We start from the raw sequence: 20,786 nt of genomic DNA on the forward strand, positions 1-20,786 counted from the left end.
AAAAATGTCTAACATTATAACATATACGTTGGCGTGTGAGGAATAGAATGAACCTCACATCAAACCTATTAAAACAAACTATCAAGGCCAATCTCGAATAAAATTATTGTGGAAGGTTAAAAATAAAAATAAAACAAAACTAAGTGACCGAAAAAAATAAATTGTGTGAATTAACTGTGTAACTATTTATGGATGCGCAATAGAATGAACAATTGATTGCCTAACTCATTTTTTTAGGGGAGTTCAATGAAGATAATGCATGCATGTTTTTGGATGATGAATGGAAAGATTAACATGCATATCTAGATCAAATGAGGAGCAATTTAATTTAAAAAAATGTTTTACAATAACAACATGATGAAAAAATCCATCACAAGTCGTGAGTGGTAGAAGAAACATATGACGATGATGATGATGTTTGCATGTCTTTTCATGGCTGCTAGAAAGATGAACATAGTTAGATTAGTTGGGGGGAATTCAATTTAAAGAAACTCATGGTAATAACAATAGTCAAATGATAATTTAGAGAACTATATCACAAGATGTGAGTGGTAGAAGAAATGTTGGTGCGTGTATGCCTTCCAATGACTGTTAGGATGATAAACATAGCCATACCAATCAGGGACATTATTATTTAAAAGAATTCATAATAATAAATTCGATAAACTCCTTCAAAAATTAAGGGTTTCACTTTTACATTAATGAGGATGCATAGCGGGCAATGGTGAATGAACACCATTCTTAGAAGGCACAATCTAACTATATGAAACATCATGGTTAGGGGACAAGTTATCACTTTATTTTTAAAGAACGGCTATCATAGCAAAACGTTCTAAAAAAAAATCTATTTGGAAAAGTAGTGCAAATCGCGTTTTTTTAAATTTTGATTTTGATTTTTATTTTGTTAAAAATTATTTTTTAAAATATATATTTTTAGATAGTTTTTACGTGTTGATATCAAAATTAATTTTTAAAAAATAAAAATAAAAAATATTATTTTAAAATATTTCTTAAGTAAAAAACACTTTGAATCGCAACTGTTATCACATTTCAAATACACCAAGGTGCAATAGTTACTGTAAAGAGCCCAGATTGAATGACATATAAGAAATCAAACAGAAGATCTATGCAGGTAAGCTCAGGTAGGCTAGCGAAGAGAAGAGGCTAGAACAGAAGTAAGAGGCAAATTAGGTTGAGTGGGTGAAGAAATGCGGCGAACAGATAGCGAGTTTGATGAAACTTTTTATCAAATATTACTTACTGAATTTATACAATTATAACAGATAATTAAAAAGAGATTTGTCCCATGATTATTCTAAGAATCTATTTTCAGATAACCACAGTAGTATATCATAAGAAATCTCAAACGTATAAATTTCTTTATGTAAAAATCACGAGAAATAGTTTGATCGAGCAGAGATCTATTAGACTGTATCTTAATGAGTTGAAAGCAGCCAGTTGCCAGTCGCTAGGTTACAGCTAGGGTTTGCAGGCATTGTTCAAAGGTTGCAGACCATCGGCTTGAACACAAGCCCAGCAATGCCCCCAACCTCGTCATCGAGCTTGTATTATTCTCAAGAAAATAATACTTCGTACATTTATTAGACCGATAGATACATTACAACATATATTGCTATACGAAAACACGCATTAATTAACTTTTCAATCTATAACTTTTTTTTATGTCAGAGACATGTTGGAAATGATTGCAAATTTATTTTTTATATATTAAAACAAATTTTAGCCCAGCTCACGGCAAATCACGAATCAATTGACTAGTTTTTATTTTTTTATTTTTTCTTAAGAGACATGGTTGGAAATGATCCTCTCACGCCACTAGGATTCATTGGTTGTGGATGGTCCGAACTAGTTTTGTGTGTGTTTAGCCGGGTGGGTTAAATGCATTTTCGGCTCATTTTCAAAAGCGGGCCTGCCCAGGTTACTGGGTTTTCGATTCGGCTGTTCATGATGGCATGGTTTAAATGCTAATTATTTTTTAAAAAGATGAAAATAATATTTTTTTTCTTAGGTTTAAAAAATTGTATTTAATGGTACATGTTTATGTTTAGCGAGGTTTACACCCCCTTTTTTTTAAGGTTAAATGTAATCCTTTAACATTTTCCCTTGTTACAAAAGCTACCAAACAAAGTTGAGGATCTGAAGCGAAATATCAAGAAATTGATTTTTAACGGAAATGAAAAATACATTAATATTATGATTAAAGATTTTTTTTTTAAGTGGTTTAAATATTTTTTATATGCTATATAAAAACTTACATGAACTAGGAAATAAAATAAAATCATAACACATAAAAAAATTTAACATAAAATTCAAAAATAAACAATAATTCCAAAAATAACTAAGAAAAATAATAAAATCAGCCCAAACAAAAATTTATAGACCTAATTTCAAGAGACATAACAATTTAATGAGTGATGCAATTACTTCTAATTGAAAAACAACCGGTAAAATCTTTTATAGAAATTTAAATCTAATTCAACGATCAATTAAATATGAAGAGATATAACAGTATAATGAGCGATGTAATTGCTTCTTTGAAAAACAATCAGTAGAATTTTCTATATAAATTTGAATTTAATTCAATTTTTAAATTTCTTATTATTTTTATTTTAAGTTATTATCTTAATATAACACAATTAAAATTTATATTGAATTTAAACATATCTCACTAGCTCGTAAAAACATCTATTAAGTCATCAACAACATTTGTTTGGACAATATTCTCGTATAACTGATCACAACCTCCAACCTCTGTACAGCCGGCTATATGATCAGAACCCGTCTCATTAATGGTCAATTGTAGAAAGAATCAAGAGTGGCTCACATATATTAGTAGGGATTTCTGCCTTTCTGTTCATCTTTCTGTTCTTTAGAAAGTGTGGATTCAACAATCTTAATTCTTACATGAGCCAGAATAAAGAACTTGCCCAGCTCATAAACCATTAAATGCACCTTACGTAATTCTTTCGTGCATCTTTTAGCAGATAATGATACATTCAGAATGTTCAAAACAGTGTATGTTCAGCATATATATATGATCACAATTTACATCGAAACATCATTTTCGGGCAATATAAAAGAGTGAGAGTTTAATCCTATGATCGATCGTATCATCACCAAATTAAAGCCTGCCTTGATGAGATTCTAAGATTGTCTTAGGTGATCAGTGTATATATCTTTTGTTTGGATGCCTCCGTTCACCAATATCCTGATAGTTTTCAGCTTTTCCAACAACATATTTTATGTGTTAATTATTAAGCATGTTGATGCTGGAAAAGCTGAAAACTTGTGTCAAACCCTAGCTCATCTTTTAATCAATTAGGTTTTTTTAAAAAAACATGGTTGTGATTTAGATAATATGATGCAGGTCCATAAATAATTAATTTGCAAGTTGTATGTTGAACTGGGGACTTTAGTTCTTAATTTATTGAGGAGACAGCAAGTTAAAGACAGCCTACACCATGATGCATGTAATGGTGTAATAAACAGGTAAAGGTAGGTGCCAAAGAACCCACTTGTGATGATCCTGACAGAGTGTTATAAACTATTTATTTTTTTTCTAAATTTATTCATGATATATTAAAATATATATATATGAAATTTCGAAGGTTTGACTGATATACTTTACGAGGCATGGTCAGTGCCAAATCGAACAGGCTTAGTCAAAGTTTGCAAATTGCATAACAAGGTTGAATGCGAAGAAATAATTCTGAAAGAAGATAGCTCAAGGTTCAAAGAATAATTTCTTCACATCCTCCCACCAAGCATGTATATACATAGTTCAAGGTTCAATTAATTGAAGTTTCAAAGAACGAATACTATATATGTTTAAGTAAGAGATATACTCCGAGGAGAAAACAAATAATATTTAAGGTTTAACACGAAAAATTATAAAATTATAAAATAAAAAAAAAACATCAAAGAGGAAGTTTTGAAGTGAATTTCTTCTCTTTTTTTTCTTAATAGCTTGGGAGTTTTCATAGACCACTTGGAGGTTTTTTCTTTAAAAACAAAGAAGAAGAAGTATAATTTGCCGATCTAGGAAATGACAAGGAAATAAATGGTGGCTTCCGATGAGTGTGTGTGTTGATTATGTATACTTAGAACTTAAGAAAGAACAATATTGAGGAAAAATCAGTGGTTGCCTTGGGAGAATAGGTGTTGATATTTTGAAGCATATAATGGATGTGATGCAAGAGAATCTTGAGAAACAAAAAGGGAACAAAAGAAAAGCAAAGTGATCGTCAAGCATATGTGCCAGAGCCACACCTACAAAAAGACCTCCTTTTTCTTAAGCCGTGCAAAGATACCATGTCCAATGATATGAATTGAAGGCTAATATTATTATCAAGAACCCTGATCCAAAATCAGAAAAAAAGATCGTAGAGCTTTCATACACGAATATATATCTGCATTCAGACAGGAATGTGGGGGGCTTGCTTGCTTCCATGGATGTCCCATCCATATACATGTAGCTAGGATTTATTCCACCATTATTGTTTTATAGCTAGGGTGACCTAATTAAACAACAGTTATCTGATCAGGTTTATCAAGTAAATGTGAGGGGATCGGATGTTAACTTTTATCTATCTATATTAGTCTTTGAATAAATTGAATCCGCCACTTAACAATATTGTTCTATACAGTTAATGACAGTACACGACAGACGGTAATATATATCTTTCTGTCTTTCTTTCTTCTCAAAACATTTCAGAATCGATTTTTTTGTAATAAAAAACTGTTCTGCGCATCATCTGACGTCAAGCTCTGCCTGTGTTTCAAGGAGTTAACCAAGTTATTGCATATTATTACCCACCTTACGGAACACATCGAATTGCAGAGGGTTAAAAGAAAAGGAACAGGTGAAAGTGACTTGATGTCGAGTTCACATTTTCCTTGAGAACTTTACCATGTTTGCATGCACTTTTTCTAATGATTTGGGTTGAAAAATAAAAATGTTTGTTTGTGGTCCAAAAGCATTACTAATTGAGTTTTGACAAAACAAACCAGCAAAGGTTGTGTATCAAAGAATATAGAGGCAAAATTAAGTAGTTTTTACTTGCCATTGTTTTTCATACCCGCCACTTGTACTCGACCACCAATGAAACTCCTTGTACGAGAGAATCATGCACCACCTGATAGCTCCTTCATTGATCTTTTGCGAGTCCCACAAATTAATAGCTCTTACTTTTAACCTAGATTCCATGCTTCACAAACCATTCTTTGTGATGGTTCCACCGATCCCTCAAGTGCTTGTCTCTTCCCTTCCTGTCCGCGTCAAGACCGCCTTTCCGCTCTTTATATTTTCGGCTTCTTAATTTACTCCGCTGCTTCTCGCTTAAAAGCCCGAACCCCCTCATTGGATCCCACAACAAAAACTTGAAGAGCAAAACACTTGTGTCCTCACACAACTTGAAGAGCTGTCTGCTTCTCCTACCTACCCTTTTTTTTTAACACTTGGCATCTTCTCTTCTCCTGCATATTTGGCTGCCTAAAATGACTAGGAAAGGGACACAAAGCAGCCCAATTGGAAGCCCCTCGTCTGAGAACATCTCAGACAGCTCTTGCAAATTAGAGCAAGACCGTTTCCTCCCCATCGCCAACGTAAGCCGGATCATGAAAAAATCCCTCCCAGCAAATGCAAAAATATCCAAAGAGGCCAAGGAAACTGTCCAAGAGTGTGTCTCTGAGTTCATAAGTTTCATCACTGGCGAAGCATCCGACAAGTGTCTACGAGAGAAGAGGAAGACTATAAACGGTGATGATCTTTTGTGGGCTATGACCACACTAGGGTTTGAAAATTATGTTGGGTCCTTGAAGGTTTATCTCAACAAGTATAGAGAGACCGAGGGAGAGAAAAATTCCATGGCTAGACAAGAAGACCAGTTGTCCCCCACCAACCATGGCACTGTCGGTACTCATGAAACTATCAAAGTCAATGGTTCTCTTACTGATCTGTCAACTGAGATGGATCTTCAAATTTTTAACAATGGACTCTACTCACTTGGCACAGAAGTTACAGCCAAGAGCTATGGAGAAAACACAAGGCTCCTTGGCTATCAAGAGAATTTTATGGCTGGTGATTTCAACATGAATAGGATAGGCGAAAACGGAGACATGAATTGCGATAGAGCTAGGGCAGCTCAGCTTTATCATGGGGTTGGGTGGTAGAGATATACTGATCTTATAAATTTATATAAGCTTATATATCTCTTACTTTGTTAGATCAATAAACTATCTACATCTACATGTCCACATAAATGAAGTTATTTGCAGATTGTGCTCTGAAAGTATGAACATCGTAGAGCTTAGAATAATCTCCATGAAATCTCTTATGCCTGTTCATTTAATATATATACAGTTCAATCACTACAATCTACAACTGTGAACGTAAAGGAAAATATTTTTCTTGTGGTAAGTGGTAACTTTCTTTTTATTGATGAATAATTGATATATATTACAGATTCATTCACAGAAACAATCGTTACACATATATATGACTGCCTCTAAAAACTCATCAAAGATGTTCGGCTATGCATACTATACGGAAGAAAAAATCGACCTGGAGAATATGACCCCTAAAATCGATTTTAGAACTGAATTAGTCTATCTTCTCGGTATTCCAACACAGACATCAGCCCATGAATGAAGCTGAAAATCAAGGTGTAAGGATTTTGCAGAGTCAAGTAAAGCGGTGCATGGTGCTTGCAAAGGAGACTGATAAAGTAAAAAATGTCAATATCAATTCCAAACCAGCTGAGCCAGCAAGTCAACCTCAAAGAGAAGTAGTGCACCACAGAAATATACGAAGCAAAAGCCGAAGCTGTCATTACATAGGTGGGAATTGAGCCCCTATCTCCAAACGCTTGAGTCCAACTACATCTCGTCAAAGGATAACAATAGCATCATCCTAAATATTCCAAAATAAATCCGAGGGAGAGTCAATGATCCAATGAGACCTCAAGCAAGCACAAAATGAATTGGAAACGGGATTCTAGATGTCAAAACAAGAATTATAATTAATCAAATGTCAAAATCCTGTTATAATGGATGGTCTTCCCATGGCCACGCGTATGCTCTCAAAAACAGCGTCACTTGCCTCCTCGTGAGTGCTTCCAGTTCCAGAGCCATCCAGTAGTGTAGTAGACAGTAGCTTTTTTAACTCGAGAGAAAAGCACATGAATTCATTTTTACTGTGAATTTTAGGAATCAATTTGATCACCACAGAAAGTTGAGGGCTATATTGCCACCTCAAACATGGGGTTGTGGACTCTTGTGAGGCCAGATTCCCCACAGGGAGATTCCAGCTCAACTGGGAGTCCTGGCGCCAGGGTGGATTGATAAACCCCAAACTGAGAATAGGAGCAATCGATAATTCTCTTCAAAAAAAGTATTTCATCCGCAGTAGTTCGTTTCTCCAGTTCTTTTTTATTTAATGAGGGCATCACCAAAAGAGGCTGAAAAGTAGCTTTTAAAACATCCTATAATGATGCCGATTCATGATCACATGAATTCCACCATATAAACACCATAAAATACAAGAAATGCTCTTAATTTAGACCACAAGGTGTGTGATTGCATTAACCAGACACTGGAGGACCAGCTAGAAGCTGTCTATTTCTGTGTTTTTCTCTCTCTTTCACGGATTTCTCAGAGGGTGCCTTCCAGCTCTAGTGATTTAACTTTGGAGACGAGAGAAAGCCATGTGGTCAGGAGGCAATTGTGTTAACTCTGATAGCATTAGCAAACCAGTGAGATTTTCCTGACAACCTACACTGAGATGCCCGTTTCGTCATTAAATCAGAGCACCTCCCAAAAGGGAAGCCCTCGTAACTACAGAAGAGAGACATCCTTGTAAAAGCTTATCAACAGGATAAGATGGGCATTGGATCTTTTACACTTTCGGCCAACAAAAAATAACAAAGGGATGCAAATTGTGCTTTGCTTTCAAAGCAAGACACAAAACTGTTGAAAAAAGAAACGAGGGGCTTGATAATGGTACTCCATCAATTTACAACAGCAAAATATAAATTATTGAATTTGCCGTTGTGAATTAGTGGAATGGTATATCATCACCCACAAATAAAAAGTTTATTGGGCATGCATTGTTTTCTTAAGTAAAAGTACAGCCTTTTTTAAAAGCAAAGCCATGAATTACCGATTAGGCATTTAATTTTAACAAGAACACAAAAGGTGATGATTGAAAATGAAAAGTGGAATATTCTATCATTGCCAAAACGAAATGGTAAAACAGACGCTGGGAATTGACAAAAGTAGCACGTCCAAATAATAAGCAATCCTTGCTATTCCAATTCTAATACAAGGCAATGACAGTTTTCCCAGGCTCGTTCCTAGGAACGAATAACATTAACAAGAAGCAAGATCAGTGAAATGAAGAAATGGATTCCACTGCAGCATTGTGTTCCATCTGTTAAATGAAAGACTCCTCCCAAATCCCCCACCCCCCCAACACGCACACACACACACGCTGTTCGTTATAATTAACTCAACAAACCAAATGCGAAGAAATTATGCTTGTGCACTTTTTATTCAGCCCCCATGTGCCAACATATATTCCACCATTCACTTCTTCATTCTTTTGTTGTATTAGCAGTCAAGTGATGTACCTTCAAATGCAAACGTTATCTCTCCTGAATAACCTCAAATATCAAATCAATTCCAGCAACCATAGTGGTCCCTGGCATCTAAAATATGCATTTCTCTTCAAGAAATTACCTTCCAAGTATACTATTCAGTGACTTTCCGTTGACACCGTGAATCAATTGCAAGAAATCCCCTAAACTCAAATGAAACAACTACATCAGAAGTCCAAACTTCCACATTGTTTGCCCTCAATATTCTTTGTTCCATTACTTTGTTTCACATCCTTCATATGGTTGTTATCTAGGCCTCGACTTCGTCCAATTCCCAGCTTAGGCAAACCCTTATTCAGTCCTTCAAGCAGAACACAGGCTTTACACCATTTCTGTGCATGGAGCATCACCATGAAACAAAATATTTGTGAGCAGTTTAGAAGCACAGCTAAACATTCTAGGCACTAGCAGAAAAGGATTTTATATATATTAGATGAAAGGTTTTTTTCTATGGTCCTGAAATAATAACTTTGAGATCACTACCTGATTGATATATAATTGCTATGTGTCAGATAAACCTGCTATATCAGGTTAACAGTACTGGTTTTAATTATATGCTAGAAAACAATTGCAAACTTTGGATGATTGGTTTATCAATTTACTAGCAACCGAGTAAGTTTTAATTTCATGGTGGATAATTCATTAGTTTCAATCTAAGGGTTTTATAGCTTTTCAGGATAGTTTCTGAAAATTTTAAACCGGGACTACCCTGCATGAAATGCATCACATCCACACCATTCAGTCTATCAGATGAGTTGTTCCACCAAACTCATGCCAGATATTAATCCAATCTGAACTCCATGCTTATCTTGCTTAAAAGCAAAAGCAACACTCACCTGGCTTGAAATGTAACCACATCGTTCACATGTCCCCTGCTCTGGCATTTTTGTAGAAGTGGAAATTCTAAAATCTTCCCCTGATTTGATAATGTCAAGTATTGCCCTTGGTCTGCATCAGTAATCAACCAATAATTAATAGGGTAACACAAAGAGAGATATAAGAAGAACATCACCAAATTTTTGGGGCATACAGTTTCCTACTTGCATGTAGTAGCAAATCCAACAAGAAGATCATTAATCAACCAATAATAATTAATAGGGTAACACAAAGGGAGAGATAAGAGGAAAATCACCAAATTTTTTGAGCATACAGTTTCTACTTGCATGTAGTAGTAGCAAATGCAACAAGAGGATCATTAATCCATTGGCATATTTATACTTCTAACATCCCCCCACCCCCAACAAAAAAAAAAAAAAAAAAAAAGATGAAGAGGAAGAAAAAGAAATTTCACAAAAATATGAAATAGAATCCTGTTTCAATGATACTGACAGGGGAGAATAAATAGAATAGTTACCTCATCCTCTCCAAATCTTTGATGAACTCACGAGCAAAACCACGATATGCATTGGGTGAATATATGCCTGCAACAAAATACTCTGTAAATAGAGGCAGACAAGCTCAACACCTTATACAAAATCCAATTGATAGACACAAACTTCAGACACCATGTCCCAACATCCCGCAGAAGACATGAAGGAAAAATCGTAGGAAAAATAAAGTGACAAAACAAAAGCAAATTATAACCAAGGAAAAAGGGGGGAAGGGTAGTACATTCAGTGGAGAAGTAGTCCAGCCTCTTGAAATAAGCATACGTGAGCATCTTGTTAAGGTTCTCAACAATCACCACTAAGAAACAGATAGCAATGAAATACAATAAGAAATAAAGAATCTCCATGGGAACTTAACACCATAAACATGAGGATATATAACAATCTCCTTCTCATAGGTGTACTTAAATGGCTTGCATCTTGGAATTGGTCCATCCTCCCCGGTTGTTATTGAAGTGCATCTACTCAATCTGCAAGGAAAGTTAAATCCACTCAAGTAACCAAACAATCAAAGGAAGATAAGAAGAAACAAGAACCTCCAACCAGAATGCATTACCTAGCAATATCCCCTCGCAATATATTCAAGAGTACAGTTTCGGCAATATCATCTGCATTGTGTCCAGTAACCAGCTTGTCTACTTTCAACAATGCAGCACCACGATCAAGGGCCTTAAAGACAGAAATAAACCAACCCCATCAAATACATAAATCTTATTCTTCACATGAAAATATCAATATCAAACTGCATGCTAAAACTTTTCGCTAAGATCTAATATCTAGCATAGTTTCAAATACCATTTGAGGCATAAGTTTCAGTTCAAAAAACTTTATAGGGAATTTTTTTTTAAGTATGAACTAAAGCATTCTATTTCTCAATTGACTGAAGTAAAATAAGAGATGCGTGAATAAAGCAGTTTAAGAATGACATAACTCAGGCTGTATGAAGCATTAATTACTTGCCTTGACTAACAACCCAATCAGTGACTTGAACTCTGAACTTGGAATAAAAGCAGGGTGTTTTCAACATCATTATTATGAATTTAAGTAATTGCCCATCTATTATTGTCAATGTAGCTTTAGTGTTGCCTTTTTCTATACTCAATTATTAATTCTTTTTTTTCTTTTTCAGGAGAGATGCCCTAAAACATGTCATTCAGGCACCAGATAATCATTTGCAAACATCTATTTATGGGGCCTAATGACATATCTTCTAGATACAGAGCAAAAACAGAAAGCATCGGGAGCGTTAGGGAAACAAGGAGCAATATAAATACCTGCCTACGAAAAACACCACAAAATGTACAATTGTTCTTTAAACCAATCATCTTCACTATCTCATCCATCGTCCATCCATACAGATCCTTGTAGGAAACAATCTTTAACGGCAGCCCATACTAAGAAAAATAACAACAACCATTACATTTGGATTCAAAATTAGCATGCCCTTGCAAAAATCGAATCACACGCACATTCCAATTCAAATCAAACAGCAAAGGCTAAAGCTTAGCTACCTGAATTTCATTTCTTTTAACCGTCTCAAGCGAGTCATCCCTGTATCCAGTAATGCCTTCATCAACAGACAAAAGGAAGAGATCCAGCCCATAATTGTGTCGACGATTCAACTCGGATAAAACATAAGCAAGCACTGTCGAATCTGCAACAAACAAACAAAACAAAATCACAAAATGAATAAACAAGCAACCAACATAGCCAAAAAAGAGTCCTTTTTTTATTGTATGTAACCTTTTCCACCGGAGGCACCAATAGCAATCCGCTCACCGGGCTTAAACAGCTGGTTTTTCACAATCACCTGATGAATCTCTTCCTCAAATACCTCGTAGAAACACTCCCTGCATATCTTTTTTTTTTTTTTTTTAATTCAACCACAAAAGACACAATAGCAAGTTCAACTAACAGTACTTGTAAGTTAAGGCTAAAATTAGTTAATTTTAAAAAAATTAAAAAAAAAGAATTTACCTGCTCTAGGGTTTTAGGTCTTTTGAGGGCAGCCCTTCTTTGGTTACAGAGGTAACACAGGCGACCCGCAGCTTTCTTGTGATTTTCCGCCATAAATAACTCTTACACTAGTAACAAAATTGAAAACCTTCTTTATTCAAACTTCGCTTGAGGAGGAAAAAAGATTACCTCTTGAAGGAAGCTGTGATTTTATTTTATTTTATTTTTTTCAATGTTTCCAGGGAATCCTGAAGCATCTATGAATTATGGGCCAAAATCAAATTGAATATCACAAATTAAACGAGGAAAAATTTAAATTAAATGATTTCGGGCGACGAGGTGAGAATATGTTTATAGCAATGCACGAGGGCACTTGGAGAGATCAACGAGAACTACCGGACCTGCCTGGGACTGGGTGGACAAGCACGCTTGATCCAATAATATAAAAGCCCACGCGCGTGGGCTTTCGTTTCTTTTGATTTTTTTTACTAAGCCTTGACACTTATTTAAAAATAAAAAAATAATAACAATAAGGCACTGTATAGTTTAAAAAAAAATATATAGATCAAATAAAAAATAATAATATAAATGATGAGACTATAATAATTTCTTATAAAATAAATTAAAACAAATTATAAAATTCAATTCTCAATCAACTCAATGTAAAAAAATAAAACTAAAAATGACCAATTTAAAAAAATAACTTGAATTAACCAGTCAAACTTGTTATTTAAATCATAAAATCAGGATAACCTCATAAAAAATAAATAAAAAAATAATTTCAATTGAGTTAACCGCTAAACTTGTTATTTAAGTTATAAGACTAAGATAACATTATAAAAAATAAATTATGAAGTTTAATTTTTAATAAACTAAATATTAAAATATAAAATGAGAGAAATAAATATAAAATTTTTTAAAAAATTATTATAATAAATAATCTTTCATCAGGAGATGCAAAAATCACCACCACCTTGTAGTTTATTGTTAACAAAAATTATATCGATGCAATTTCACCATTATAGTTAGCAAGTAAAGAATAGTGTGAGTTAACAGAACGAAAAGGATTTTTATTGTCGCAAAGGTAGTTTAAAAGTCTGTTTGGTATTGAGGTTGAACCTATTTTTTAAAAAATTTCAATTTTGTTTTTACTAAAATTGAGTACAATTTGTATTTTTTAGATTGTTTTGATGTGTTGATATCAAAAATGATTTTTAAAAAATTAAAAAATATTATTGACATATTTTTCGGCACGAAAAACAATTTGAAAAGCAACCGCTGCCACACTCTCAAACATCCTATTACTAGGTCGAATGTGACCGTGCACTGTCGTCTTATGTGGTGTCCAACATGGCAGTGATTGGGTTCCCGAGTGGATCTGCCATGGTTGTTTAACAGACAGCACAATCTCACAACCATGCAACAACCACTTATTCCCTCCAAGCATGACCTTTATAAGTAAAACAAAAAAAGCGAACATTTTTCCGAATTTCTTGGATTTGGAATGCCTATCTTGTTAAGAACACGCCCTCCGACACGTATCCTAACCATATCTTTACTACTTACACCTTTGTATTTTTTCCATTTAAGTTCCTTTGCTTAAGATTTTTCAAGATCCTGTCCCTATCCAGTGTTTGATTTTTGTTTCACAATCTTGAATTACTGATAGAATGTGGAAAATATCAAGTAAAAGAAATCTAGGAGGAGCACGAGATTCAGAAAGAAAACGAAAATTAAGTACAGGTACTAGGTTTAATTATGTCATGAATAAACAGTACAGACACGGTCCAAAAGTTACAAAACAGTCAAACCCCCATGCACAAGCTTTGTGGATCCGATTCCATTGTGTTCCAATCCAAACGCTCCTCTCCCTCGCTTTTTATCTGTTGTAATTATTTATGAGGTTTTAAAAATCGGTCATTGAGACCTCCTACTCTGTACTCCTCCATGGATCGCACCGCTCCATCTCCTTCCCTCTCGACCCAAGAACCGACCCCCACTAATCATTCAAATCCAACTGTGGAGAATGATTGTAACCCAAAACCCGTCAACAAGAGGAAGAAAAAAAGAGTCTTAAAAGACACAGCCATAAAACCGCCCCCATCACAACCAACCTCTTCTTCTTCTGTTACTGCTTCCGTGAATAAAAGTCCGCGCGTGTCGCACAAACGCAGAAGCCCTAAGGTGGTTTTTGCTCCTGTTAGGCGCAGGGGTGGTATATGGGATGATGGTGTGGAGGCTATTGCATTACCTCTTGGAATGTCTTTTGCTGCTGTTGTTGCTCAGGTTTCTTCAATTTTCTGTTTTTTTTATACGATGTTGATTGAAATTAGGGATTTTGGCTCATAAAGTTTGGAATTTTGATGTAGCTTCAAGTTTGGTTTCTTTTTTTTGTGTCTGTCTAGTTTTTTTAAGGCAATTAGGGTTTGTATCTGCTTGCATTGGGAAATTGTTTAAGGCAATTTGCTTATATGTTATTCAAATTGATTGGCGTTTGTTTAACTGTCTTATCGGTTTTGGGATTTGTTTGCTATTGGTTATTGCTTTTCTAGATAAAATTTGTTGATTTGTTGGAATGGAGATAGATACTTATGTAAGGTTAAGGAGATTGTTGATGAATTTTTGATGTTGTGGAGTGTTTAGCTCTTTGAATGTCCTTAAGTTTATGTATTGATTTAGATGTGCTACTATGGAACTCAAAGATGAGCTACAAGCACTTGGATGTTAGCTTTTGATCAATTATATTATGCATGAAATTCAGTGATCGACTTGAATTTAAGTTCTGTAGTTGGCATTAAAATGATCAGTGGATTGTGAATAAAAGGTTTTTAAGCAACCCTATAGAAAATGTATACATTTGATGTACAATTGTGGCTATATATATATAAACGTCGTTGAGATAGATATCTACCTTGAATCTATTGTTTGGTGTTTTGGGAAAGCAGTAGGGATAAAGACAACCCTGTTATGTGATGCTTAATGTGGATGTTTTATTGCTATCTGTGTATCATATGGCATGCACATTACATGCTTTTACTTGCATGCACACATATCGTTTGTTGCATGATTCTTATTTTGTTTACATTAATACATTCAAGTCTATACCTTATGGCCTTCTTTGATTTATACATTGATATATGTATAATTAGTGTGTCCAAAGCAGTGTCCAGTTTTTTTATTCAACACTATGATTGCAGTCTAATATCATTTGGTGGTCAAATTAATTTTGATATTAGGTTGACAGTTTATATTTACTCATGCAATGAGAATTTTTGTTCTTGTGGGGTGTCCGTTAATGGCATCAGTTGTATTCTTGTAATAAGTTATCTTTGGTGAATCAAAAGGTGGACTGGACTCTGCCTTCTCTTAAGTATACCAAACAGATTGGTGATTGTTTATAAAGTTAACCCTCAAACATCTTCACAGCTGTTTGTTTGAACCCGAGATACCGAGTGGCTCGCCTGAACGCCAAGTCTTTCTGGTCTTGACTGCCAATTTTATTACAGTCTTCCATCTTTGTAAAAACAAAGCATTAAAAAAAACCTTGAACTCTATTTTCTTCCTTTTTAAGGTTTTATTTTCAATTTCTAATTGTTTTATTTATATAGGTTTTTTCTCCCTATGGTTTCTTTCAGTATCGCCTTTGTACCTTTCAGCACTCTCCTGTGGGATTTCTGAACTTTCAAATGAAATGGCTTGCCCTATGAAAAATGTCTCATTAAAAATACATAATCGCATTCTTACAGGAATGGAGACACTAGAGAGTTTTTGTCAATTAGCAAGGTCTCAGGCATCTTTTATCATATGTGCTAATCATTTTGGACATGAGAGATTAAAATTTCCCATTTCATACCTAACTGTTTTAATACTTTATTCAATTTTGTTTTTTCAAAAAAATGTTTTCTGAGGTATGTTATGTTACCAGATCCGAATAGTTTTGAATTTTGATAATTTTATATTATCAAAACAGTGTTCAGAGGAGATTTACAAAATAAGTGATGCATCACCTAAGGCTCCGTTTGTTTGCAGGAAAGTAGTTTCCTTTTGGAAAGTGAATTCCGGGGAAAGTAAATTCCTGGAAAGTGAATTCCGGAAAAGTATTTTCCGATGTTTGGTAGTGTTATGGAAAATGAACTGGAAAATACTTTCCAGTGTTTGGTTGTGTTATGGAAAATGAACTGGAAAATAATTTATTAATGAATTAAATTTTTTTTCAAGTTTATCTAATATATATAAAATATTTAATATAAAATATTTAATCACTTACAATTGTCATAACCCAATTTTTGATCTTTTTATTTTTATTATTTAAAAAAAAAGATGATGAAAAATAAAAATAAAATAAATGAAGGATTAATTAAAATTTGGGTTAAGGGCAACATGATTGGAAGTTTAAAGATTTAATTAAACTCTTGACTAGTTTAATTAATTAAATCAAGGGTTTAATTGGAGAATTGATTTAATTAAAATTTAGATTATTTTAATTAATGAAATCAAGAGTTTAATTGAAGAATTAATGAGTTTGAGGAATTAATTAAACTTTGATTTAATCAAAAACCTACCGCTTTGCATTTTAATTAACTGCTACAGTGTAAGCAAATTATAATTCACTTGCTATAGTGGCAAGCGAATTATAATTCACTTGACACAGTGGCAAGTGAATTATATCACTTGCTACAGTGCAAGCGAATTATAATTCACTTGCTACAGTAGCAAGTAAATTATATCACTGGCTACTGCGGCAAGTGAATTATATCGCTTGCCACTGTAGCAAGTGAAGGCGTGCGCTACGCAGGCCAAAAGGAAAGTGTTTTCCTTTTCTAATAGAAGGAAAACACTTTCCTTCAAGCACGTTATTAATTCTAGGTGGATGGAATTCAGTTTCCTTTCATTATTTTCCTTTATCGTCGCCAAACATAGGAAAAGCAGGAAAGTGAATTCCAGGAATTCACTTTCCTGCAATCAAACACGGCCTAAGACTCCATTGGCAAAGTCTCCAGTTTATGCTCTAGTCTTAGAAATAAATGTAAATAATTTGCACATTTGTCAAGATTTTCTTGGATTCACATCAGTATTTTTCATTTGATATTGTTCATTTGTTGCTGTTTTTTTTTCTTCTAATTTTAGGTTCTGGAGAGGAAAGATGCTGCAGGTGAAAGGATGTCTGTTGATCATCTTTCAATGGTAAGTTTTGTTTTTTTTTAGCCTAACATGAACTTTATATTCACCTCTCAGAAATAGATCTATGATGTCATCACTATGGTTTACATCCCTTCTGCTGTACATCTTTTATCTGCATACTGAATAACATACTAGATTTTTAATTCAAATGGACTGCTTGTTATACAGTTCATATTTAGGCAACAATGCAATCAGATCAATGAAATTGCCCATCTAGTAAATTTTTCACTGCAACAGAAAAATCTGCCACAGCATACTTGGGTTTTTTTGTTTTTTGTTTTTTTGATAGGCTCTTTCCCTTTGATATTGAATCTGTTTGTTCTAGTTAATGATGTTTGGAATATTGGGAATTAAATCCATCTTAATTTGTCTACTTTTGTGCAGATCTGCTCTTCAGCTGTCAGAGAATCTTTAGCCAGTGTAAGCCAGACCTTAACTGCTCACTCATCCATTGACTCTGGTTTTACAAGTCAAGTTTCCTCATGTAATTGTCAACATCAGACAGGCCACAAAATGCTGACTTATATGAATGCGCTTCATTCTTTACACCTTATTTGCAACAGGTCTTTGGTAACAAATTTGATTTCTTCGCAAGGAATTTTCAGAAATCATTTGGGAGCACATTGAGTACTCTTAGATTGATTAATGAATCGTCTATCAACTGGGGACCGCATACCTTAATTCACCAGAACCTAGAAATTTCTGCTTCAAACAGGACTCTCAATAAAAGAGATGGCTGTACAAATAGTGCCTGTATGAAAGACTCTGATTCAGAAACAGACTTGCCCAATAATTCAACTGAGGGTCAAACCCATAAACCTGAGCAGGTAGAAGAGAACATATCAGTGGGTTGCTTGGATCAAGAACTTGTCCTGCACGGGCCAGCCAGCCAACTGGCTTGTGCTCCTAGTTCATACCCTTTAATTAACATGTATAACAATATTGAGAAATCTGTTGTGGAGCAAGTCCGTTCTAATGACCTGAAGGCATTGGAGATTGGTGTTGCAATGAAAAGATTGAAGTTGGATGAGGAATTGTTGAATCTCACCTCAGAATCAAACTATCTGGAGAGATCAAAATTAGTAATGGGCGTGTCAAAGGCATCCTTTAAAGCTGACAAGTTCAAGACTCAATTAGAAGACACAAGGCATGCTGAGCTGCATAGAAATTGCATTGACTGTCTTGTTGCTGGTTTGTTCATCATGTCAGCCTCGCTTTCATACAGTACATATGTTTATTCATACAGAAGGATCAAAGAAGCTACTGCATCCTGCTCTTATTCACACAAGGCAAGGACCATGTCTTATTGCTTATCTTGCTAATGTCATTTTATTTAGTTTCTTGACATGTGTGTAATTATCATATTTGTTGGTATTCTGGTCTGGTTCTATATGCTTTCTTTCTAGTACTAGGTAATAGCAAAGGTGCTTCCTTGAGAAATAACAGAGAGATTAGAGAGAGGCTACTAAAAGTGTATTTTTAATTAAAACTATAATATTATAAGCAGCATATTAACTTTGATCCTTGAGGTAGTTGGTAAAGGTTAGGGCTTGGGCAGGCTTTATATTCTAATCATCCCCTGATGTCTGAAATTTGACGAAGTAGAAACAATGGACAACCTTTCTCATGGGGCAAATTGTTACGGGATTCTTCTTTTCAAGTTTAAACATGATTTAGCAATCTTGATCCAAAATAGTCTTAATCACGAGCAGAAAGAAAATTCTTTATCATTGTTTCCATGTCTAATACCATGTCTTTGTTCTAAACCCTTTCTAGTTTTGTGATATTGGGTCTAGGTTGACACTATTCCCACTGCCTAACATTATGAGGTGACCACATTAACCTTCATTTAGAATGTTCTCATATATAATTAAAACACCATCAATTCTATAAATGTTAGATTTTTAAAAAATTTATGATATTTTTATGATAATGAATAAAATGTAGAACACTTTGTATCTGCTATAATATAGATACTCTTTAATGATGTCATTGAGTGGTAATAGTAATGTTTTGCCATCTAAACAATGTTTAACATAAACAAAAATAGTATATTAATAACAATTAGAAATACAAATACATTTTACAACACTTTTAATGAATTTTAAGTGCATTTATTTGTGTGTGTGTGTGTGTGATAGAAAATTGCATTGCTAATGTGAAATTATGTTCTATTTTTTTTTTGGTATGTACATCTAAAAGAATTTAATTGGTTTAATTATCTGAGGTTTTGAGGAATTAAATTGAGGTTAGTTTTGTCACTTAATGAAATTATTGATGGGGAACAACAAATAAGGGGTGGGATTAGCACCAACCTTGGGTCTATGGATTAGACAGTTGCCATGCCATACCTTTGGTAACAAATTATTTTTATTTCTTTTTGCTATATACTCCTTTTCTCTTGTTAATTTCATATCAGATGCTGAGGAAAAAATTCTATGTTTCTGGCTGTGTTTCAGGAGTCCAAATTCGGGTGGTTTGTCAGGCCTTTTTCATCCTTTAATTCCTGGCTGCAGATATTGATATGTCAGGTTCAAGTTGTGAGCCAAATGGCGTTTGGAATCCTAATTATTCTTGCAGTTGCTTTTTTGCTTGTACAACGTTCCTCAACTTCACACCGGACAATGCCAATAACTTTCATTCTTCTACTGTTGGGAGCTGTCTGTGGTTTTACTGGCAAACTTTGTGTAGATACACTGGGAGGGAGTGGATCACTCTGGCTTCTGTATTGGGAAGCTTTATGCTCGCTGCAGTTCTTCTCAAATGTATGTACACCAGCTTTGTTCCGTATACTTCATGGCCCCGTCGTTGCAATCTCCCGAGGGACAAAACCCAACACAATATTTCCATATTGGCTCCGGAAATTACTCTTCTACGCTACTTCCGTCCTGTTTCTACCATTGTGCTGTGGTCTTTTGCCATTTGCTGGCCCAGGTGAATGGACAAATCATTTTTGTCTGTTAAAACCGAACATGATGTGTCCCAAAACAGGTGATTGGTGATTGAGGCTCCCATTCATATCGCAATCGGTCAAGCTTCTGCCTCTTTGTATGTTACTTGTACTGTACACCAAGCTGCCTAAGTGTTGTGCTTGGGCTAAATAAATTATGTGGGCAGCCGGGTTTATTTATTCATTCTGTATGCTTGAGTCACTGCAAAATTAGCTAGGGATGCTTTACAAAAAGAAAGCAGAAGTTGCATCGCAGGTCGTTTGTAATGTTAAGTGAATTGTCATGTTGTATCATGGTAGCAGCATTTTAATGTTAGAATATTCGTGAACTGATATATTGCTTTATCCTGTATCTTGATAAGTAGTTGAAATGGAGCCTTTTCTTGTTGTGTGCGTGGATCATTTTGCAGCTGAAGGCAGTGTTTAGTATTTGCTGTGCTCCTTAAAAAAATTGAATTATTCTAGTTTAACATTATTATTTTTATGTTTTTACATTATTTTAATATATTTTCAAGTAAAAATTATATTGAATTGCAACTGGAAAGTATTTGAGGAATTGACACCTGGGAATTGGTATCATGTTGAAAGCAGATATAACTTGCAAGGCATTAGATTTTGGTTAAACTGTCGACACTG

General features: G+C 34.5%; 3 protein-coding genes across 5 annotated transcripts; 2 read left to right on the plus strand and 1 right to left on the minus strand.

Annotated features, from left to right (window-relative positions):
- The first annotated feature begins 5,358 nt into the window (after positions 1-5,358).
- Positions 5,359-6,390, plus strand: LOC118039334 (transcriptional activator HAP3). Its single transcript, XM_035046025.2, has one exon. The coding sequence runs from the start codon at positions 5,518-5,520 to the stop codon at positions 6,190-6,192; it is 675 nt and encodes a 224-aa protein (XP_034901916.1). The 5' UTR covers positions 5,359-5,517; the 3' UTR covers positions 6,193-6,390.
- Positions 6,391-8,285: 1,895 nt separating this feature from the next.
- On the minus strand, positions 8,286-12,415 carry LOC118039316 (cytoplasmic tRNA 2-thiolation protein 1). 2 transcript variants are annotated; one of them, XR_012169997.1, is made up of 11 exons: positions 12,041-12,415; positions 11,807-11,921; positions 11,575-11,717; positions 11,338-11,457; positions 10,620-10,732; positions 10,441-10,533; positions 10,287-10,327; positions 10,030-10,096; positions 9,512-9,623; positions 8,758-9,007; positions 8,286-8,648 (listed from the first exon to the last, which is right to left on the minus strand). XR_012169997.1 is itself a non-coding variant. In XM_035046016.2 (10 exons), the coding sequence occupies exons 1-10, from the start codon at positions 12,131-12,133 to the stop codon at positions 8,843-8,845; spliced, it is 1,062 nt and encodes a 353-aa protein (XP_034901907.1). In that variant the 5' UTR covers positions 12,134-12,415; the 3' UTR covers positions 8,286-8,842. The 2 variants fall into 2 exon arrangements, 1 of the variants encoding a protein (XP_034901907.1); XM_035046016.2 differs by having other exon boundaries at positions 8,286-9,007.
- Positions 12,416-13,611: 1,196 nt separating this feature from the next.
- Positions 13,612-20,552, plus strand: LOC118039304 (protein CPR-5). 2 transcript variants are annotated; one of them, XR_004685903.2, is made up of 6 exons: positions 13,612-14,305; positions 17,147-17,203; positions 17,585-17,620; positions 17,764-18,489; positions 19,660-20,338; positions 20,369-20,552. XR_004685903.2 is itself a non-coding variant. In XM_035045997.2 (5 exons), the coding sequence occupies exons 1-5, from the start codon at positions 13,967-13,969 to the stop codon at positions 20,200-20,202; spliced, it is 1,701 nt and encodes a 566-aa protein (XP_034901888.1). In that variant the 5' UTR covers positions 13,612-13,966; the 3' UTR covers positions 20,203-20,552. The 2 variants fall into 2 exon arrangements, 1 of the variants encoding a protein (XP_034901888.1); XM_035045997.2 differs by having other exon boundaries at positions 19,660-20,552.
- The last annotated feature ends 234 nt before the right edge of the window (positions 20,553-20,786 follow it).

Source organism: Populus alba, chromosome 5 (assembly GCF_005239225.2).
Source record: "Populus alba chromosome 5, ASM523922v2, whole genome shotgun sequence".
NCBI classification, from domain to species: Eukaryota; Viridiplantae; Streptophyta; class Magnoliopsida; order Malpighiales; family Salicaceae; genus Populus; species Populus alba.